Consider the following 25,266-nt stretch of genomic DNA (forward strand, 5'->3'; position numbering starts at 1 on the left):
GTGTCTCAAACTTCTGGCACTACAGTATCAAGCACCGAAGGAACCACTGTCTCACAGACTACTGGAACTACAGCTGAGACAACAACAGGCACAATTGAAACTACGACCTCGCCAGTTACAAGCACCGAAGGTACAACCGTGTCTCAAACTTCTGGCACTACAGTATCAAGCACCGAAGGTACCACTGTCTCACAGACTACTGGAACTACAGCTGAGACAACGACAGGCACAATCGCAACTACCATCTCGCCAGTGACAAGCACTGAAGGTACAACCGTGTCTCAGACTAATGGCACTAAAGTATCAAGTACCGAAGGTACCACTGTCTCACAGACTACTGGAACTACAACTGAGACAACGACAGGCACAATCGCAACTACCATCTCGCCAGTGACAAGCACCGAAGGTACAACCGTGTCTCAGACTACTGGCACAACAGTGTCAAGCACCGAAGGTACAACTGTTCCTCAAACAACTGGCACTACAGTATCAAGCACCGAAAGTACAACCGTCTTTCAGACTACTGGCACAACAGTGTCAAGCACCGAAGGTACAACTGTTCCTCAAACTACTGGCACTACAGCTGAGACAACAACAGGCACAACTGAAACTACGACCTCGCCAGTTACAAGCACCGAAGGTACAACCGTGTCTCAAACTTCTGGCAATACAGTATCAAGCACCGAAGGAACCACTGTCTCACAGACTACTGGAACTACAGCTGAGACAACGACAGGCATAATCGCAACTACCATCTCGCCAGTGACAAGCACTGAAGGTACAACCGTGTCTCAGACTTCTGGCACTACAGTATCAAGCACCGAAGGTACCACTGTCTCACAAACTACTGGAACTACAGCTGAGACAACGACAGGCACAATCGCAACTACCATCTCGCCAGTGACAAGCACCGAAGGTACAACCGTGTCTCCGACTACTGGCACAACAGTGTCAAGCACCGAAGGTACAACTGTTCCTCAAACTACTGGCACTACAGTATCAAGCACCGAAGGTACAACCGTCTCTCAGACTACTGGCACAACAGTGTCAAGCACCGAAGGTACAACTATTCCTCAAACTACTGGCACTACAGCTGAGACAACAACAGGCACAACTGAAACTACGACCTCGCCAGTTACAAGCACCGAAGGTACAACCGTGTCTCAAACTTCTGGCACTACAGTATCAAGCACCGAAGGAACCACTGTCTCACAGACTACTGGAACTACAGCTGAGACAACGACAGGCACAGTCGCAACTACCATCTCGCCAGTGACAAGCACTGAAGGTACAACCGTGTCTCAGACTTCTGGCACTACAGTATCAAGCACCGAAGGTACCACTGTCTCACAGACTACTGGAACTACAGCTGAGACAACGACAGGCACAATCGCAACTACCATCTCGCCAGTGACAAGCACCGAAGGTACAACCGTGTCTCAGACTACTGGCACAACAGTGTCAAGCACCGAAGGTACAACTGTGTCTCAGACTTCTGGCACTACAGTATCAAGCACCGAAGGTACCACTGTCTCACAGAGAACTGGAACTACAGCTGAGACAACGACAGGCACAATCGCAACTACCATCTCGCCAGTTACAAGCACCGAAGGTACAACCGTGTCTCAGACTACTGGCACCACAGTGTCAAGCACCGAAGGTACAACCGTGTCTCAGACTAATGGCACAACAGTGTCAAGCACCGAAGGTACAACTGTTCCTCAAACTACTGGCACTACAGTATCAAGCACCGAAGGTACAACCGTGTCTCAGACTTCTGGCACTACAGTATCAAGCACCGAAGGAACCACTGTCTCAGAGACTACTGGAACTACAGCTGAGACAACAACAGGCACAATTGAAACTACGACCTCGCCAGTTTCAAGCACCGAAAGTACAACCGTGTCTCAAACTTCTGGCACTACAGTATCAAGCACCGAAGGTACCACTGTCTCACAGACTACTAAAACTACAGCTGAGACAACGACAGGCACAATCGCACCTACCATCTCGCCAGTGACAAGCACCGAGGGTACAACCGTGTCTCAGACTATTGGCACAACAGTGTCAAGCACCGAAGGTACAACCGTGTCTCAGACTACTGGCACAACAGTGTCAAGCACCGAAGGTACATTTTTTCCTCAAACTACTGGCACTACAGTATCAAGCACCGAAGGTACAACCGTGTCTCAAACTTCTGGCACTACAGTATCAAGCACCGAAGGTACCACTGTCTCACAGACTACTGGAACTACAGCTGAGACAACGACAGGCACAATCGCAACTACCATCTCGCCAGTGACAAGCACTGAAGGTACAATCGTGTCTCAGACTTCTGGCACTACAGTATCAAGCACCGAAGGTACCACTGTCTCACAGACTACTGGAACTACAGCTGAGACAACGACAGGCACAATCGCAACTACCATCTCGCCAGTGACAAGCACCGAAGGTACAACCGTGTCTCAGACTTCTGGCACTACAGTATCAAGCACCGAAGGTACCACTGTCTCACAGACTACTAGAACTACAGCTGAGACAACGACAGGCACAATCGCAACTACCATCTCGCCAGTGACAAGCACCGAAGGTACAACCGTGTCTCAGACTACTGGGACAACAGTCTCAAGCACCGAAGGTACAACTGTTCCTCAAACTACTGGCACTACAGTATCAAGCACCGAAGGTACAACCGTCTCTCAGACTACTGGCACAACAGTGTCAACCACCGAAGGTACAACTGTTCCTCAAACAACTGGGACTACAGCTGAGACAACAACACGCACAATTGAAACTACGACCTCGCCAGTTACAAGCACCGAAGGTACAACCGTGTCTCAAACTTCTGGCACTACAGTATCAAGCACAGAAGGAACCACTGTCTCACAGACTACTGGAACTACAGCTGAGACAACGACAGGCACAATTGAAACTACGACCTCGCCAGTTACAAGCACCGAAGGTACAACCGTGTCTCAAACTTCTGGCACTACAGTATCAAGCACCGAAGGTACCACTGTCTCACAGACTACTGGAACTACAGCTGAGACAACGACAGGCACAATCGCAACTACCATCTCGCCAGTGACAAGCACTGAAGGTACAACCGTGTCTCAGACTTCTGGCACTACAGTATCAAGCACCGAAGGTACCACTGTCTCACAGACTACTGGAACTACAGCTGAGACAACGACAGGCACAATCGCAACTACCATCTCGCCAGTGACAAGCACCGAAGGTACAACCGTGTCTCAAACTTCTGGCACAACAGTGTCAAGCACCGAAGGTACAACCGTGTCTCAGACTATTGGCACAACAGTGTCAAGCACCGAAGGTACAACTGTTCCTCACACTACTGGCACTACAGTATCAAGCACCGAAGGTACAACCGTCTCTCAGACTACTGGCACAACAGTGTCAAGCACCGAAGGTACAACTGTTCCTCAAACAACTGGCACTACAGCTGATACAACAACAGGCACAATTCAAACTACGACCTCGCCAGTTACAAGCACCGAAGGTACAACCGTGTCTCAAACTTCTGGCACTACAGTATCAAGCACCGAAGGAACCACTGTCTCACAGACTACTGGAACTACAGCTGAGACAACAACAGGCACAATTGAAACTACGACCTCGCCAGTTACAAGCACCGAAGGTACAACCGTGTCTCAAACTTCTGGCACTACAGTATCAAGCACCGAAGGTACCACTGTCTCACAGACTACTGGAACTACAGCTGAGACAACGACAGGCACAATCGCAACTACCATCTCGCCAGTGACAAGCACTGAAGGTACAACCGTGTCTCAGACTACTGGCACTAAAGTATCAAGTACCGAAGGTACCACTGTCTCACAGACTACTGGAACTACAGCTGAGACAACGACAGACACAATCGCAACTACCATCTCGCCAGTGACAAGCACCGAAGGTACAACCGAGTCTCAAACTTCTGGCACTACAGTATCAAGCACCGAAGGAACCACTGTCTCACAGACTACTGGAACTACAGCTGAGACAACGACAGGCACATTCGCAACTACCATCTCGCCAGTGACAAGCACTGAAGGTACAACCGTGTCTCAGACTTCTGGCACTACAGTATCAAGCACCGAAGGTACCACTGTCTCACAGACTACTGGAACTACAGCTGAGACAACGACAGGCACAATCGCAACTACCATCTCGCCAGTGACAAGCACCGAAGGTACAACCGTGTCTCAGACTACTGGCACAACAGTGTCAAGCACCGAAGGTACAACTGTTCCTCACACTACTGGCACTACAGTATCAAGTACCGAAGGTACAACCGTCTCTCAGACTACTGGCACAACAGTGTCAAGCACCGAAGGTACAACTGTTCCTAAAACAACTGGCACTACAGCTGAGACAAAAACAGGAACAATTCAAACTACGACCTCGCCAGTTACAAGCACCGAAGGAACAACCGTGATTCAAACTTCTGGCACTACAGTATCAAGCACCGAAGGAACCACTGTATCACAGACTACTGGAACTATAGCTGAGACAACAACAGGCACAATTGAAACTACGACCTCGCCAGTTACAAGCACCGAAGGTACAACCGTGTCTCAAACTTCTGGCACTACAGTATCAAGCACCGAAGGTACCACTGTCTCACAGACTACTGGAACTACAGCTGAGACAACGACAGGCACAATCGCAACTACCATCTCGCCAGTGACAAGCACTGAAGGTACAACCGTGTCTCAGACTTCTGGCACTACAGTATCAAGCACCGAAGGTACCACTGTCTCACAGACTACTGGAACTACAGCTGAGACAACGACAGGCACAATCGCAACTACCATCTCGCCAGTGACAAGCACCGAAGGTACAACCGTGTCTAAGACTACTGGCACAACAGTGTCAAGCACCGAAGGTACAACCGTGTCTCAGACTACTGGCACTACAGTATCAAGCACCGAAGGTACAACGGTTCCTCTAACTACTGGCACTACAGTATCAAGCACCGAAGGTAAAACCGTCTCTCAGACTACTGGCACAACAGTGTCAACCACCGAAGGTTCAACTGTTCCTCAAACAACTGGCACTACAGCTGAGACAACAACAGGCACAATTGAAACTACGACCTCGCCAGTTACAAGCACCGAAGGTACAACCGTGTCTCAAACTTCTGGCACTACAGTATCAAGCACCGAAGGAACCACTGAAGGTACCACCGAAGGTACAACTGTTCCTCAAACTACTGGCACTACAGTATCAAGCACCGAAGGTACAACCGTGTCTCAAACTTCTGGCACTACAGTACCAAGCACCGAAGGAACCACTGTCTCACAGACTACTGGAACTACAGCTGAGACAACAACAGGCATAATTGAAACTACGACCTCGCCAGTTACAAGCACCGAAGGTACAACCGTGTCTCAAACTTCTGGCACTACAGTATCAAGCACCGAAGGTACCACTGTCTCACAGACTACTGGAACTACAGCTGAGACAACGACAGGCACAATCGCAACTACCATCTCGCCAGTGACAAGCACTGAAGGTACAACCGTGTCTCAGACTACTGGCACTAAAGTATCAAGTACCGAAGGTACCACTGTCTCACAGACTACTGGAACTACAGCTGAGACAACGACAGGCACAATCGCAACTACCATCTCGCCAGTGACAAGCACCGAAGGTACAACCGTGTCTCAGACTACTGGCACAACAGTGTCAAGCACCGAAGGTACAACTGTTCCTCAAACAACTGGCACTACAGTATCAAGCACCGAAAGTACAACCGTCTCTCAGACTACTGGCACAACAGTGTCAAGCACCGAAGGTACAACTGTTCCTCAAACTACTGGCACTACAGCTGAGACAACAACAGGCACAACTGAAACTACGACCTCGCCAGTTACAAGCACCGAAGGTACAACCGTGTCTCAAACTTCTGGCACTACAGTATCAAGCACCGAAGGAACCACTGTCTCACAGACTACTGGAACTACAGCTGAGACAACGACAGGCATAATCGCAACTACCATCTCGCCAGTGACAAGCACTGAAGGTACAACCGTGTCTCAGACTTCTGGCACTACAGTATCAAGCACCGAAGGTACCACTGTCTCACAAACTACTGGAACTACAGCTGAGACAACGACAGGCACAATCGCAACTACCATCTCGCCAGTGACAAGCACCGAAGGTACAACCGTGTCTCAGACTACTGGCACAACAGTGTCAAGCACCGAAGGTACAACTGTTCCTCAAACTACTGGCACTACAGTATCAAGCACCGAAGGTACAACCGTCTCTCAGACTACTGGCACAACAGTGTCAAACACCGAAGGTACAACTGTTCCTCAAACTACTGGCATTACAGCTGAGACAACAACAGGCACAACTGAAACTACGATCTCGCCAGTGACAAGCACTGAAGGTACAACCGTGTCTCAGACTTCTGGCACTACAGTATCAAGCACCGAAGGTACCACTGTCTCACAGACTACTGGAACTACAGCTGAGACAACGACAGGCACAATCGCAACTACCATCTCGCCAGTGACAAGCACCGAAGGTACAACCGTGTCTCAGACTACTGGCACAACAGTGTCAAGCACCGAAGGTACAACTGTGTCTCAGACTTCTGGCACTACAGTATCAAGCACCGAAGGTACCACTGTCTCACAGAGAACTGGAACTACAGCTGAGACAACGACAGGCACAATCGCAACTACCATCTCGCCAGTTACAAGCACCGAAGGTACAACCGTGTCTCAGACTACTGGCACCACAGTGTCAAGCACCGAAGGTACAACCGTGTCTCAGACTAATGGCACAACAGTGTCAAGCACCGAAGGTACAACTGTTCCTCAAACTACTGGCACTACAGTATCAAGCACCGAAGGTACAACCGTGTCTCAGACTTCTGGCACTACAGTATCAAGCACCGAAGGTACCACTGTCTCACAAACTACTGGAACTACAGCTGAGACAACAACAGGCACAATCGCAACTACCATCTCGCCAGTGACAAGCACCGAAGGTACAACCGTGTCTCAGACTACTGGCACAACAGTGTCAAGCACCGAAGGTACAACTGTTCCTCAAACTACCATCTCGCCAGTATCAAGCACCGAAGGTACAACCGTCTCTCAGACTACTGGCACAACAGTGTCAACCACCGAAGATACAACTGTTCCTCAAACAACTGGAACTACAGCTGAGACAACAACAGGCACAATTGAAACTACGACCTCGCCAGTTACAAGCACCGAAGGTACAACCGTGTCTCAATCTTCTGGCACTACAGTATCAAGCACCGAAGGTACCACTGTCTCACAGACTACTGGAACTACAGCTGAGACAACGACAGGCACAATCGCAACTACCATGTCGCCAGTGACAAGCACTGAAGGTACAACCGTGTCTCAGACTTCTGGCACTACAGTATCAAGCACCGAAGGTACCACTGTCTCACAGACTACTGGAACTACAGCTGAGACAACGACAGGCACAATCGCAACTACCATCTCGCCAGTGACAAGCACCGAAGGTACAACCGTGTCTCAGACTACTGGCATAACAGTGTCAAGCACCGAGGGTACAACTGTTCCTCAAACTACTGGCACTACAGTATCAAGCACCGAAGGTACAACCGTCTCTCAGACTACTGGCACAACAGTGTCAAGCACCGAAGGTACAACTGTTCCTCAAACAACTGGCACTACAGCTGAGACAACAACAGGCACAACTGAAACTACGACCTCGCCAGTTACAAGCACCGAAGGTACAACCGTGTCTCAAACTTCTGGCACTACAGTATCAAGCACCGAAGGAACCACTGTCTCACAGACTACTGGCACTACAGCTGAGACAACAACAGGCACAACTGAAACTACGACCTCGCCAGTTACAAGCACCGAAGGTACAACCGTAACTCAAACTTCTGGCACTACAGTATCAAGCACCGAAGGAACCACTGTCTCACAGACTACTGGAACTACAGCTGAGACAACGACAGGCACAGTCGCAACTACCATCTCGCCAGTGACAAGCACTGAAGGTACAACCGTGTCTCAGATTTCTGGCACTACAGTATCAAGCACCGAAGGTACCACTGTCTCACAGACTACTGGAACTACAGCTGAGACAACGACAGGCACAATCGCAACTACCATCTCGCCAGTGACAAGCACTGAAGGTACAACCGTGTCTCAGACTTCTGGCACTACAGTATCAAGCACCGAAGGTACCACTGTCTCACAGACTACTGGAACTACAGCTGAGACAACGACAGGCACAATCGCAACTACCATCTCGCCAGTGACAAGCACCGAAGGTACAACCGTGTCTCAGACTACTGGCATAACAGTGTCAAGCACCGAGGGTACAACTGTTCCTCAAACTACTGGCACTACAGTATCAAGCACCGAAGGTACAACCGTCTCTCAGACTACTGGCACAACAGTGTCAAGCACCGAAGGTACAACTGTTCCTCAAACAACTGGCACTACAGCTGAGACAACAACAGGCACAACTGAAACTACGACCTCGCCAGTTACAAGCACCGAAGGTACAACTGTGTCTCAAACTTCTGGCACTACAGTATCAAGCACCGAAGGAACCACTGTCTCACAGACTACTGGAACTACAGCTGAGACAACGACAGGCACAGTCGCAACTACCATCTCGCCAGTGACAAGCACTGAAGGTACAACCGTGTCTCAGACTTCTGGCACTACAGTATCAAGCACCGAAGGTACCACTGTCTCACAGACTACTGGAACTACAGCTGAGACAACGACAGGCACAATCGCAACTACCATCTCGCCAGTGACAAGCACCGAAGGTACAACCGTGTCTCAGACTACTGGCACAACAGTGTCAAGCACCGAAGGAACAACTGTGTCTCAGACTTCTGGCACTACAGTATCAAACACCGAAGGTACCACTGTTTCACAAAGAAAAGGAACTACAGCTGAGACAACGACAGGCACAATCGCAACTACCATCTCGCAAGTTACAAGCACCGAAGGTACAACCGTGTCTCAGACTACTGGCACCACAGTGTCAAGCACCGAAGGTACAACCGTGTCTCAGACTAATGGCACAACAGTGTCAAGCACCGAAGGTACAACTGTTCCTCAAACTACTGGCACTACAGTATCAAGCACCGAAGGTACAACCGTGTCTCAGACTTCTGGCACTACAGTATCAAGCACCGAAGGTACCACTGTCTCACAAACTACTGGAACTACAGCTGAGAAAACAACAGGCACAATCGCAACTACCATCTCGCCAGTGACAAGCACCGAAGGTACAACCTTGTCTCAGACTACTGGCACAACAGTGTCAAGCACCGAAGGTACAACTGTTCCTCAAACTACCATCTCGCCAGTATCAAGCACCGAAGGTACAACCGTCTCTCAGACTACTGGCACAACAGTGTCAACCACCGAAGGTACAACTGTTCCTCAAACAACTGGAACTACAGCTGAGACAACAACAGGCACAATTGAAACTACGACCTCGCCAGTTACAAGCACCGAAGGTACAACCGTGTCTCAAACTTCTGGCACTACAGTATCAAGCACCGAAGGTACCACTGTCTCACAGACTACTGGAACTACAGCTGAGACAACGACAGGCACAATCGCAACTACCATCTCGCCAGTGACAAGCACTGAAGGTACAACCGTGTCTCAGACTTCTGGCACTACAGTAACAAGCACCGAAGGTACCACTGTCTCACAGACTACTGGAACTACAGCTGAGACAACGACAGGCACAATCGCAACTACCATCTCGCCAGTGACAAGCACCGAAGGTACAACCGTGTCTCAGACTACTGGCATAACAGTGTCAAGCACCGAGGGTACAACTGTTCCTCAAACTACTGGCACTACAGTATCAAGCACCGAAGGTACAACCGTCTCTCAGACTACTGGCACAACAGTGTCAAGCACCGAAGGTACAACTGTTCCTCAAACAACTGGCACTACAGCTGAGACAACAACAGGCACAACTGAAACTACGACCTCGCCAGTTACAAGCACCGAAGGTACAACCGTGTCTCAAACTTCTGGCACTACAGTATCAAGCACCGAAGGAACCACTGTCTCACAGACTACTGGAACTACAGCTGAGACAACGACAGGCACAGTCGCAACTACCATCTCGCCAGTGACAAGCACTGAAGGTACAACCGTGTCTCAGACTTCTGGCACTACAGTATCAAGCACCGAAGGTACCACTGTCTCACAGACTACTGGAACTACAGCTGAGACAACGACAGGCACAATCGCAACTACCATCTCGCCAGTGACAAGCACCGAAGGTACAACCGTGTCTCAGACTACTGGCACTACAGTATCAAGCACCGAAGGTACAACCGTGTCTCAGACTAATGGCACAACAGTGTCAAGCACCGAAGGTACAACTGTTCCTCAAACTACTGGCACTACAGTATCAAGCACCGAAGGTACAACCGTGTCTCAAACTTCTGGCACTACAGTATCAAGCACCGAAGGAACCACTGTCTCACAGACTACTGGAACTACAGCTGAGACAACAACAGGCACAATTGAAACTACGACCTCGCCAGTTACAAGCACCGAAGGTACAATCGTGTCTCAAACTTCTGGCACTACAGTATCAAGCACCGAAGGTACTACTGTCTCACAGACTACTGGAACTACAGCTGAGACAACGACAGGCTCAATTGCAACTACCATCTCGCCAGTGACAAGCACTGAAGATACAACCGTGTCTCAGACTTCTGGCACTACAGTATCAAGCACCGAAGGTACCATTGTCTCACAGACTACTGGAACTACAGCTGAGACAACGACAGGCACAATCGCAACTACCATCTCGCCAGTGACAAGCACCGAAGGTACAACCGTGTCTCAGACTACTGGCACAATAGTGGCAAGCACCGAGGGTACAAATGTTCCTCAAACTACTGGCACTACAGTATCAAGCACCGAAGGTACAACCGTCTCTCAGACTACTGGCACAACAGTGTCAAGCACCGAAGGTACAACTGTTCCTCACACTACTGGCACTACAGTATCAAGCACCGAAGGTACAACCGTGTCTCAAACTTCTGGCACTACAGTATCAAGCACCGAAGGAACCACTGTCTCACAGACTACAGCTGAGACAACAACAGGCACAATTGAAACTACGACCTCGCCAGTTACAAGCACCGAAGGTACAACCGTGTCTCAAACTTCTGGCACTACAGTATCAAGCACCGAAGGTACCACTGTCTCACAGACTACTGGAACTACAGCTGAGACAACGACAGGCACAATCGCAACTACCATCTCGCCAGTGACAAGCACTGAAGGTACAACCGTGTCTCAGACTTCTGGCACTACAGTATCAAGCACTGAAGGTACCACTGTCTCACAGAGAACTGGAACTACAGCTGAGACAACGACAGGCACAATCGCAACTACCATCTCGCCAGTGACAAGCACCGAAGGTACAACCGTGTCTCAGACTACTGGCACCATTGTGTCAAGCACCGAAGGTACAACCGTGTCTCAGACTACTGGCACAACAGTGTCAAGCACCGAAGGTACAACTGTTCCTCAAACTATTGGCACTACAGTATCAAGCACCGAAGGTACAACCGTGTCTCAAACTTCTGGCACTACAGTATCAAGCACCGAAGGAACCACTGTCTCACAGTCTACTGGAACTACAGCTGAGACAACAACAGGCACAATTGAAACTACGACCTCGCCAGTTACAAGCACCGAAGGTACAACCGTGTCTCAAACTTCTGGCACTACAGTATCAAGCACCGAAGGTACCACGAGCTCACAGACTACTGGAACTACAGCTGAGACAACGACAGGCACAATCGCAACTACCATCTCGCCAGTGACAAGCACTGAAGGTACAACCGTGTCTCAGACTTCTGGCACTACAGTATCAAGCACCGAAGGTACCACTGTCTCACAGACTACTGGAACTACAGCTGAGACAACGACAGGCACAATCGCAACTACCATCTCGCCAGTGACAAGCACCGAAGGTACAACCGTGTCTCAGACTACTGGCACAACAGTGTCAAGCACCGAAGGTACAACTGTTCCTCAAACTACTGGCACTACAGTATCAAGCACCGAAGGTACAACCGTCTCTCAGACTACTGGCACAACAGTGTCAAGCACCGAAGGTACAACTGTTCCTCAAACTACTGGCACTACAGCTGAGACAACAACAGGCACAATTGAAACTACGACCTCGCCAGTTACAAGCACCGAAGGTACAACCCTGTCTCAAACTTCTGGCACTACAGTATCAAGCACCGAAGGAACCACTGTCTCACAGACTACCGGAACTACAGCTGAGACAACGACAGGCACAATCGCAACTACCATCTCGCCAGTGACAAGCACTGAAGGTACAACCGTGTCTCAGACTTCTGGCACTACAGTATCAAGCACCGAAGGTACTACTGTCTCACAGACTACTGGAACTACAGCTGAGACAACGACAGGCACAATCGCAACTACCATCTCGCCAGTGACAAGCACCGAAGGTACAACCGTGTCTCAAACTTCTGGCACAACAGTGTCAAGCACCGAAGGTACAACCGTGTCTCAGACTACTGGCACAACAGTGTCAAGCACCGAAGGTACAACTGTTCCTCACACTACTGGCACTACAGTATCAAGCACCGAAGGTACAACCGTCTCTCAGACTACTGGCACAACAGTGTCAAGCACCGAAGGTACAACTGTTCCTCAAACAACTGGCACTACAGCTGAGACAACAACAGGCACAATTCAAACTACGACCTCGCCAGTTACAAGCACCGAAGGAACAACCGTGATTCAAACTTCTGGCACTACAGTATCAAGCACCGAAGGAACCACTGTATCACAGACTACTGGAACTATAGCTGAGACAACAAATGGCACAATTGAAACTACGACCTCGCCAGTTACAAGCACCAAAGGTACAACCGTGTCTCAAACTTCTGGCACTACAGTATCAAGCACCGAAGGTACCACTGTCTCACAGACTACTGGAACTACAGCTGAGACAACGACAGGCACAATCGCAACTACCATCTCGCCAGTGACAAGCACTGAAGGTACAACCGTGTCTCAGACTTCTGCCACTACAGTATCAAGCACCGAAGGTACCACTGTCTCACAGACTACTGGAACTACAGCTGAGACAACGACAGGCACAATCGCAACTACCATCTCGCCAGTGACAAGCACCGAAGGTACAACCGTGTCTCAGACTACTGGCACAACAGTGTCAAGCACCGAAGGTACAACTGTGTCTCAGACTTCTGGCACTACAGTATCAAGCACCGAAGGTACCACTGTCTCACAGAGAACTGGAACTACAGCTGAGACAACGACAAGCACAATCGCAACTACCATCTCGCCAGTGACAAGCACCGAAGGTACAACCGTGTCTCAGACTACTGGCACAACAGTGTCAAGCACCGAAGGTACAACCGTGTCTCAGACTACTGGCACAACAGTGTCAAGCACCGAAGGTACAACTGTTCCTCAAACTACTGGCACTACAGTATCAAGCACCGAAGGTACAACCGTGTCTCAAACTTCTGGCACTACAGTATCAAGCACCGAAGGAACCACTGTCTCACAGACTACTGGAACTACAGCTGAGACAACAACAGGCACAATTGAAACTACGACCTCGTCAGTTACAAGCACCGAAGGTACAACCGTGTCTCAAACTTCTGGCACTACAGTATCAAGCACCGAAGGTACCACTGTCTCACAGACTACTGGAACAACAGCTGAGACAACGACAGGCACAATCGCAACTACCATCTCGCCAGTGACAAGCACTGAAGGTAAAACCGTGTCTCAGACTTCTGGCACTACAGAATCAAGTACCGAAGGTACCACTGTCTCACAGACTACTGAAACTACAGCTGAGACAACGACAGGCACAATCGCAACTACCATCTCGTCAGTGACAAGCACCGAAGGTACAACCGTGTCTCAAACTTCTGCCACAACAGTGTCAAGCACCGAAGGTACAACCGTGTCTCAGACTACTGGCACAACAGTGTCAAGCACCGAAGGTACAACTGTTCCTAAAACTACTGGCACTACAGTATCAAGCACCGAAGGTACAACCGTCTCTCAGACTACTGGCACAACAGTGTCAAGCACCGAAGGTACAACTGTTCCTCAAACAACTGGCACTACAGCTGAGACAACAACAGGCACAATTCAAACTACGACCTCGCCAGTTACAAGCACCGAAGGAACAACCGTGATTCAAACTTCTGGCACAACAGTATCAAGCACCGAAGGAACCACTGTATCACAGACTACTGGAACTATAGCTGAGACAACAACAGGCACAATTGAAAGTACGACATCGCCAGTTACAAGCACCAAAGATACAACCGTGTCTCAAACTTCTGGCACTACAGTATCAAGCACCGAAGGTACCACTGTCTCACAGACTACTGGAACTACAGCTGAGACAACGACAGGCACAATCGCAACTACCATCTCGCCAGTGACAAGCACTGAAGGTACAACCGTGTCTCAGACTTCTGCCACTACAGTATCAAGCACCGAAGGTACCATTGTCTCACAGACTACTGGAACTACAGCTGAGACAACGACAGGCACAATCGCAACTACCATCTCGCCAGTGACAAGCACCGAAGGTACAACCGTGTCTCAGACTACTGGCACAACAGTGTCAAGCACCGAAGGTACAACTGTGTCTCAGACTTCTGGCACTACAGTATCAAGCACCGAAGGTACCACAGTCTCACAGACTACTGGAACTACAGCTGAGACAACGACAGGCACAATCGCAACTACCATCTCGCCAGTGACAAGCACCGAAGGTACAACCGTGTCTCAGACTTCTGCCACTACAGTATCAAGCACCGAAGGTACCATTGTCTCACAGACTACTGGAACTACAGCTGAGACAACGACAGGCACAATCGCAACTACCATCTCGCCAGTGACAACCACCGAAGGTACAACTGTGTCTCAGACTTCTGGCACTACAGTATCAAGCACCGAAGGTACCACTGTCTCACAGACTACTGGAACTACAGCTGAGACAACGACAGGCACAATCGCAACTACCATCTCGCCAGTGACAAGCACCGAAGGTACAACCGTGTCTCAGACTTCTGCCACTACAGTATCAAGCACCGAAGGTACCATTGTCTCACAGACTACTGGAACTACAGCTGAGACAACGACAGGCACAATCACAACTACCATCTCGCCAGTGACAACCACCGAAGGTACAACCGTGTCTCAGACTACTGGCACAACAGTGTCAAGCACCGAAGGTACAACCGTGTCTCAGACTACTGTCACAACAGTGTCAAGCACCGAAGGTACAACTGTTCCTCAAACTACTGGCACTACAGTATCAAGCACCGAAGGTACAACCGTGTCTCAAACTTCTGGCACTACAGTATCAAGCACCGAAGGAACCACTGTCTCACAGACTACTGGAACTACAGCTGAGACAACAACAGGCACAATTGAAACTACGACCTCGCCAGTTACAAGCACCGAAGGTACAACCGTGTCTCAAACTTCTGGCACTACAGTATCAAGCACCGAAGGTACCACTGTCTCACAGACTACTGGAACTACAGCTGAGACAACGACAGGCACAATCGCAACTACCATCTCGCCAGTGACAAGCACTGAAGGTACAACCGTGTCTCAGGCTTCTGGAACTACAGTATCAAGCACCGAAGGTACAACCGTCTCTCAGACTACTGGCATAAAAGTGTCAAGCACCGAAGGTACAACCGTCTCTCAAACTTCTGGCACTACAGTATCAAGCACCGAAGGTACCACTGTCTCACAGACTACTGGAACTACAGCTGAGACAACGACAGGCACAATCGCAACTACCATCTCGCCAGTGACAAGCACTGAAGGTACAACCGTGTCTCAGGCTTCTGGAACTACAGTATCAAGCACCGAAGGTACAACCGTCTCTCAGACTACTGGCATAAAAGTGTCAAGCACCGAAGGTACAACCGTCTCTCAAACTTCTGGCACTACAGTATCAAGCACCGAAGGTACCACTGTCTCACAGACTACTGGAACTACAGCTGAGACAACGACAGGAACAATCGCAACTACCATCTCGCCAGTGACCAGCACAGAAGGTACAACCGTTTCTAGGACTACTGGCACTACAGTATCAATCACCGAAGGTACCACTGTCTCACAGACTTCTGGAACTACAGCTGAGACAACGACAGCCACAATCGCAACTACCATCTCGCCAGTGACAAGCACTGAAGGTACAACCGTGTCTCAGGCTTCTGGAACTACAGTATCAAGCACCGAAGGTACAACCGTCTCTCAGACTACTGGCATAAAAGTGTCAAGCACCGAAGGTACAACCGTCTCTCAAACTTCTGGCACTACAGTATCAAGCACCGAAGGTACCACTGTCTCACAGACTACTGGAACTACAGCTGAGACAACGACAGGAACAATCGCAACTACCATCTCGCCAGTGACCAGCACAGAAGGTACAACCGTTTCTAGGACTACTGGCACTACAGTATCAATCACCGAAGGTACCACTGTCTCACAGACTTCTGGAACTACAGCTGAGACAACGACAGGCACAATCGCAACTACCATCTCGCCAGTGACAAGCACTGAAGGTACAACCGTGTCTCAGACTTCTGGCACTACAGTATCAAGCACCGAAGGTAAAACCGTCTCTCAGACTACTGGCACAACAGTGTCAAGCACCAAAGGTACAACTGTTCCTCAAACTACTGGCACTACACCTGAGACAACAACAGGCACAATTGAAACAACGACCTCGCCAGTTACAAGCACCGTAGGTACAACCGTGTCTCAAACTTCTGGCACTACAGTATCAAGCACCGAAGGGACCACTGTCTCACAGACTACTAAAACTACAGCTGAGACAACGACAGACACAATCGCAACTACCATCTCGCCAGTGACAAGCACTGAAGGTACAACCGTGTCTCAGACTTCTGGCACTACAGTATCAAGCACCGAAGGTACAACCGTCTCGCAGACTACTGGCACAACAGTGTCAAGCACCGAAGGTACAACTGTTCCTCAAACTACTGGCACTACACCTGAGACAACAACCGGCACAATTGAAACTACGACCTCGCCAGTTACAAGCACCGAAGGTACAACCGTGTCTCAAACTTCTGGCACTACAGTATCAAGCACCGAAGGTACCACTGTCTCACAAACTACTGGAACTACAGCTGAGACAACAACAGGCACAATCGCAACTACCACCTCGCGAGTGACTAGCACAGAAGGTACAACCGTGTCTAGGACTACTGGCACTACAGTATCAATCACCGAAGGTACCACTGTCTCACAGACTTCTGGAACTACAGCTGAGACAACGACAGGCACAATCGCAACTACCATCTCGCCAGTGACAAGCACTGAAGGTACAACCGTGTCTCAGACTTCTGGCACTACAGTATCAAGCACCGAAGGTACAACCGTCTCTCAGACTACTGGCACAACAGTGTCAAGCACCGAAGGTACAACTGTTACTCAAACTACTGGAACTACACCTGAGACAACAACAGGCACAATTGAAACTACGACCTCGCCAGTTACAAGCACCGTAGGTACAACCGTGTCTCAAACTTCTGGCACTAAAGTATCAAGCACCGAAGGTACCACTGTCTCACAGACTACTGGAACTACAGCTGAGACAACGACAGGCACAATCGCAACTACCATCTCGCCAGTGAAAAGCACTGAAGGTACAACCGTGTCTCAGACTTCTGGCACTACAGTATCAAGCACCGAAGGTGCAACCGTCTCTCAGACTACTGGCACAACAGTGTCACGCACCGAAGGTACAACTGTTCCTCAAACTACTGGCACTACACCTGAGACAACAACCGGCACAATTGAAACTACGATCTCGCCAGTTACAAGCACCGAAGGTACAACCGTGTCTCAAACTTCTGGCACTACAGTATCAAGCACCGAAGGTACCACTGTCTCACAAACTACTGGAACTACAGCTGAGACAACGACAGGCACAATCGCAACTACCATCTCGCCAGTGACAAGCACTGAAGGTACAACCGTCTCTCAGACTTCTGGCACTACAGTATCAATCACCGAAGGTACAACCGTCTCGCAGACTACTGGCACCACAGTATCAAGCACAGAAGTGACCACTCTCTCACAGACTTCTGGAAACACAGCTGAGACAACGACAGGCACAATCACAACTACCATCTCGCCAGTGACAAGCGCTGAAGGTACAACCGTGTCTCAGACTTCTGGCACTACAGTATCAAGCACCGAAGGTACAACCGTCTCTCAGACTACTGGCACAACAGTGTCAAGCACCGAAGGTACAACTGTTCCTCAAACTACTGGCACTACATCTGAGACAACAACAGGCACAATTGAAACTACGACCTCGCCAGTTACAAGCACCGTAGGTACAACCGTGTCTCAAACTTCTAGCACTACAGTATCAAGCACCGAAGGTACCACTGTCTCACAGACTACTGGAACTACAGCTGAGTCAACGACAGGCACAATCGCAACTACCATCTCGCCAGTGACAAGCACTGAAGGTACAACCGTGTCTCAGACTTCTGGCACTACAGTATCAAGCACCGAAGGTACAACCGTCTCGCAGACTACTGGCACAACAGTGTCAAGCACCGAAGGCACAACTGTTCCTCAAACTACTGGCACTACACCTGAGACAACAACCGGCACAATTGAAACTACGACCTCGCCAGTTACAAGCACCGAAGGTACAACCGTGTCTCAAACTTCTGGCACTACAGTATCAAGCACCGAAGGTACCACTGTCTCTCAGACTACTGGCACAACAGTGTCAAGCACCGAAGGTACAACTGTTCCTCAAACTACTGGCACTACAGCTGAGACAACAACAGGCACAATTGAAACTACGACCTCGCCAGTTACAAGCACCGAAGGTAAAACCGTGTCTCAAACTTCTGGCACTACAGTATCAAGCACCGAAGGTACCACTGTCTCACAGACTACTGGAACTACAGCTGAGACAACGACAGGCACAATCGCAACTACCATCTCGCCAGTGACAAGCACTGAAGGTACAACCGTGTCTCAGACTTCTGGCACTACAGTCGATACAACAACAGGCACAGTCGCAACTACAACCTCGCCAGTGATAAGCACCGAAGGTACAACCGTGTCTCAAACTACTGGCACTACAGTATCAAGCACCGAAGGTACCACTGTCTCACAGACTACTGGAACTACAGCTGAGACAATGACAGGCACAATCGTAACAACCACCTCGTCAGTGACAAGCACCAAAGGTACAATCGTGTCTCAAACTTCTGGCACAGCAGTGTCAAGCACCGAAGGTACAACTGTCTCACAGACTACTGGCACTACAGTCGATACAACAACAGGCACAGTCGCAACTACAACCTCGCCAGTAACCAGCACAGAAAGCACAACCGTCTCTCAGACTACTGGCACAACAGTGTCGAGCTCCAAAGGTACAACTGTTCCTCAAACTACTGGCACTACAGCTGGGACAACAACAGGCACAATCGAAACTACGACCTCGCCAGTTACAAGCACCGAAGGTACAACCGTGTCTCAAATTTCTGGCACTACAGTTTCAAGCACCGAAAGTACAACTGTCTCACAGACTACTGGCACTACAGTCGATACAACAACAGGCACAGTCGCAACTACAACCTCGCCAGTGACCAGCACAAAAGGTACAACCGTGTCTCAGACTACTGGCACAACAGTATCAAGCACAGAAGGTACCACTGTCTCACAGACTACTGGAACTACAGCTGAGACAACGACAGCCACAATCGAAACTACGACCTCGCCAGTTACAAGCACAGAAGGTACAACCGTGTCTCGAACTTCTGGCACTACAGTTTCAAGCACCGAAGGTACAACTGTCTCACAGACTACTGGCACTACAGTCGATACAACAACAGGCACAGTTGCAACTACAACCTCGCCAGTGGCCAGCACAGAAGGTACAACCGTGTCTCAGACTACTGGTACTACAGTATCAAGCACCAATGAACCGTTTGGGTCAGCAATAATATTTTCGGTTGCAGTGGCTAGCGGTGATGACATTGTATCAGATTCTGTTGATATAGAAGGTGCAGTTCCTGGATTTGATGATCAGTATCAGTGCATTCATGTAGGTATTATTTGAGGATAGGTATATTTGTTTGATATGAGTTTTTTTTTAGTAAGGATCGAAATCATGGAAATCATGTAAACTTTTTAAATTACAACGAAATAAATATATTGAACAATAAAGTAAGAACTTTTTTTATGTTTTATAACAGATTAAATATTTTTAAATCAGAATTTTTCAGTATGTTTGGTCTTCAAATAACTATTTCAATTTTTACTAAACTTCCAAACAAAAATTAATTAATGTCCAGAGGTAAATGAAAATTTCAGGGAAAATATCTTGAAAAAAATTATTCCTGGAAAAATTAGGAATTGATTGACTGTTAATTTCCTGACTTTGTACAAACACAGATGAAAATAATTAGTGAATGAAACCCTTCACTTGTAATATGACAATCATTGCAAGTTCAAGTTAATGCATCTAGGAGTTAAATAAATGTCTTAGTATACAATGTCTGTATAGATTGTACATACTCATAGTCAAATAGATGCCGCAAAGCAAAAAAAAATTCTTTCTGTGGAAATAATACATTTTTTGGAACAAATCTTGGTCTTTTGGGAGTAGGGTAAATATGTGCAAACATGGTTTAGACAGTCTCATATGTACACTTAGATGGTCTTAGTAGACCCAACCCAAAAGTGTAAGCAGAACATTTAAAAAAAATATATATTTCTATTAAAGTCAATGTTATTCTAAATATTATTTAGTGTTTTTGTAACTATCGATCTACAGTCTTTGTTCTGATTTTTATTATTTTATTCAAACATATTTTTTTTTAATGGTCTTTCTTTAATCCATGCAATTGGTATGGACTTTTTCATCTTCCTTTCTCTAAACATTCTTTGTAAATGACTTTCCAATAAACAGTTTACATTTTATGGGAATAGGTCAGTACCAATGGGTTAGTGACGCTAGGTAACAACACAGTTGGCTACACTCCACAGAACTCTACCTCTATAGAAATAGCAGACACAATTATGTTGGAACCATACTGGACTGATTTGGACACTACAAACTTAACAGATACATCAGTATATTACACAGTTTACAACAATCTACAACCAACTACAAATTTGACTGTTAAATGGAGACCTTTCTTAGATCCAACATTTAAACCAACATGGGCAGTGGAGGTTTCCTGGAATGTTGTTGCGCCTTTTCCAGCTGAAGAAAATGATGGGATTGAGGTAATATTGAATAAAAAATATAATAAACTCCCATGTATAATTTTTTTTTAAATATATATTTCCATATAAAAACTGAACATTTTGGGGGATACCCTTAAAATCACATGATCACCATAATCAACAATTGACAGTTATTGACCTGGCTTAGTAATGCAATTTGCTGGTAATGAATGAATTGAAACCAGGTATTACAATTAATGCTAACCAGTGGCGGATCCAGGGGGGGGGGGGTTCCGGGGGTTGGAACCCCCCCTTTTTTGGACGATCAATGCATTTGAATGGGGACATATGGTTGGAACCCTCCTTTATCCTGGGTTGGGAACCCCCCTTTTTAAAATGGCTGGATCCGCCCCTGCTAACCCTCCTACATATAAAAATCACTTATTTTTCAGTCCATACTAATGGGTACACCACTTCAAATGTGTAACATCAGCAGAGCCACAGGGGGGTTCTCCAGGGTTTGAAAAAATTGCTATATTTTTTACTGAAACCCTTTTCACAATGGATCCCCTTATAACCACCCTTTTAGAAAAAAAATCTGGAATAACCTGCCAGCATAAACTTGCAAGGAATATAACATGAACTTGATTCAACATATAGCATTAAATTTGACACTGAGCATTAAACAGCAAATCATCATCAACCTCAAGTTTTTTAGGATGATGTCTTGGATCTTACCTATTTAACGTGTTTAATCTTCCTCTCCTAATGAATAAACAAATATGTTGACACCATATGGAGTTATAGATTTTACCTCTTAGTTTTGGCATTGTGTCTTTATTGCTTTTATTAATTTACATCTTACGCAATTACTCAATATGCTGACTGAGACTCAAATGATAAGTAAGGAAATAAGAGGATTGCTATTTTGATCTTGTTTGCAGTTTCATTTTTACTTGTTGCTAGGCAGGCTTATTTATTTTCAATGTTGCACCCAATTATCTCAGGCATTTTATTAGGTAGAATGTTCTTTTTCATCTTGAGTTTAGGGAAGATCCGGCCAGCATATTCATTTCCAAAATCCTCCTACCCTCCCCCTTTTTAAAAAAACCAAATGGTCATCTAACCATTATTTGAATTCGAATTACGAATGATAATCATGATCATATGTGATGTGTTTTCTAATATTTACTTACTGATAAACGTCAAGACATTGTGTAGTAATCCAATTAATCTTAATGATAATGTGCAACAAACACCTGCATGCAGACGAAGAGAGATCCATCTTTGAGGGCCTGGGAGGTCAGACAGGTTTGTGTACTCACGTGGGCTCTAATATATAAATATTGCGATAATATTCCTGCACAGGCTCTTTTCATGGACATCAAATATTTTTTAGAGACAACGTGTCTGCTCTGAGCGTGTCTGCCTACTAGTTTAATATCACTCATAAAACGGTTGTTTCGTTCCCCATTCATACCGTGCTCTTTGTCATCTAAAAGGCAGTGATATACAAGATTTTGATACACTTTGCATTTATTTACAGGGGCGGATCCAGAACCTCGATGTCTTTGGGGCACCATAAAACCAAAATAAAAATATTTTTTAGAGATGTAAGGTTTATTTTTAAACAAATTTTTGGTTTTTATTTGCAAAATAAGAGGGAAAAGAACTACGACATTCAGTTTAAAAAAAAACTCTTTTATGATATTAAAAAAAATTGTTGTTGAATAAAGTCACAAAAAAGACAGTTTAGAAAAAAATACATTCACAAGAATTGGTTATGTGAGTATTTTGTTATGAAGACATATCCCATATATATCGATACCAACATTCTTGACACTAAACATAAATTTGTACCTATTCCTTAAAAAAAGATTTTAATTGGTACTTTCTTTCCTGATCAGAAGATTTCACCTGGTAATTGATCTTAATCTGTAATATTGTATTAAAAAAACAATAAAAATATTCGTACTATTCCAATCAACGAGGGGCCTGATGGGGGGGGTCTCATCACGATTCACGAGTTGATTTTTTTGTCAATCACAATTCACAGAAAATAAATTTCCATGATCACGGATCACGAATATAAAAAAAAAATAAATCTGTAGAAAAACGGATCACGATAGCGAAATTTTTTTTGGTGACCTGGACTGGGGGGGAGTGGGGGCACGTGCCCCCTGTGCCACCCCTCTAAATCTGCCACTGATTTAGGTTGCTTATATGTGCGTATAACAACCAGCTCTGTCATGTTTACATTCTTTACAATCTTGTCAGATTTTTATGAAAAAAAAACAAATATCTCAAAGTTTTAGGGGACGACCATTTGATTATTTAAAAAGCTTGGCAAGCCTCGCGCTTTAAACAGGAAAATTTAACTGTCTTGAGTGGAGAAATATCGTACCACACTTGTTGCAGTGGTGGAATCTATATTTCTTTTATATACATGTGATTCTCATTTTTAACTTTTTAACTTTTTGTTGATATTTAATTATCAAAATAAAAGATCAAAGAGATTTGTATTTGGTAATGAACTTGTTTAATGACTTCTTTTTCCAGGAAGAATGCAAAGTAGTTTTTAATTTATCATGATGATTATAATACATCAAAGTGATTGGTGCATTAATTCTTTTCACTCATCATGCTCATGCAACACAACTTTTTTGAAAATATAACATTATGAATGTTTTTACAATTTTTTAGAAGAAACTAATCACATTTTTTGTTTATTTATTTCTAGCTAGCATATGCAGAAAAGTCATGACATCTTGTATCTTAATTTAATACTTCCATGATTATATATACATTTACAAAATCTAAATAACCAACAATACTGATACAATTTACTGAAAGACAATACTGGAATAAAATTTTATACCAGTACTGTTAACAATACCGGTATACCAGTATTGTGATCGCCAAAGTCAGGTAATCCAAATCTGAAAATAATTAATTTTGCACTAGACAGGATGAAAGTGAACATTCTGCAACACAAAATGCAGGAAACAAATGTGTTATTCATTTTAATTAATTTCCGCTGCAAACATGAAAAGCAGCGAAAAAAAATTAATCATGGATATCTACAGTACTTACAGATGAAAATAAATTATGAATCCGGGAAAATAGGGATATGCTGGACAAAATCAATTGTCCAGACGTTCAGAAAATAAGTTATAAAGGAAGTAGGAAATTAGGGAGTAGGGATAGGGAACAGTGGAAGTGGGAATCAGAGATCCCCCTGTCCACTCCTTTATCATGTTTATTACTTTGACACACAGTGTCCAGAATCATTTTCATTATACACTTGTCTGCAAGTTTCTCTAATGTCAACACACTGTATATATATAATTATAATTTATATGCTAAATCTGGCATTAACCTGAACTATTCCTAATGCCCTTTATTGTTTTAAGAATATATTTCAGATGTTATTTATTTTCCACTTCAGAATACAACATTTCAAGCAATTATTTTTACTGATGGTGATAAAACCTATGTAATCTACAATTACAATGGAACATCCCTGCCATATGATGGTGCAAGGAACCCATTTATTGGTTTGAAAGCCCCAAATGTCAGTATTCAACACCCGTTATCTGGAACTCCAGATGCTGGAAATGTATTTGATCTACCTGGAAATACAGGTAAGTTTGTAGGCTCCTTATGAAAAAAGAAGGTAAGTTTGTTGGCTCCTTATGAAAAAAGTAGGTACATTTGTTGGCTCCTTATGAAAAAAGTAGGTAAGTTTGTTGGCTCCTTATGAAAAAAGTAGGTAAGTTTGTTGGCTCCTTATGAAAAAAGTAGGAAAGTTTATTGGCTCCTTATGAAAAAAGGAGGTAAGTTTGTTGGCTCCTTATGAAAAAGTAGGTAAATTTGTTGGCTCCTTATGAAAAAAGAAGGTAAATTTGTTGGCTTCTTATGA

General features: G+C 46.1%; 1 protein-coding gene across 1 annotated transcript in view; it reads left to right on the forward strand.

Moving 5' to 3' along the window:
- Window positions 1-25,266, forward strand: part of LOC127724875 (serine-rich adhesin for platelets-like) — a gene marked incomplete at its 5' end in the record, with an annotated part of 88,573 nt that overhangs the window by 43,167 nt on the left and 20,140 nt on the right. The window contains 4 exons of the mRNA XM_052231880.1: window positions 12,872-16,675; window positions 17,000-20,217; window positions 21,105-21,404; window positions 24,793-24,988. Of these exons, the coding sequence (XP_052087840.1) occupies window positions 12,872-16,675; window positions 17,000-20,217; window positions 21,105-21,404; window positions 24,793-24,988 (7,518 nt within the window). The remainder of the gene's footprint in view (window positions 1-12,871; window positions 16,676-16,999; window positions 20,218-21,104; window positions 21,405-24,792; window positions 24,989-25,266) is intronic.

Source organism: Mytilus californianus, unplaced genomic scaffold (assembly GCF_021869535.1).
Source record: "Mytilus californianus isolate M0D057914Y unplaced genomic scaffold, xbMytCali1.0.p SCAF_14, whole genome shotgun sequence".
Classification (NCBI taxonomy): Eukaryota; Metazoa; Mollusca; class Bivalvia; order Mytilida; family Mytilidae; genus Mytilus; species Mytilus californianus.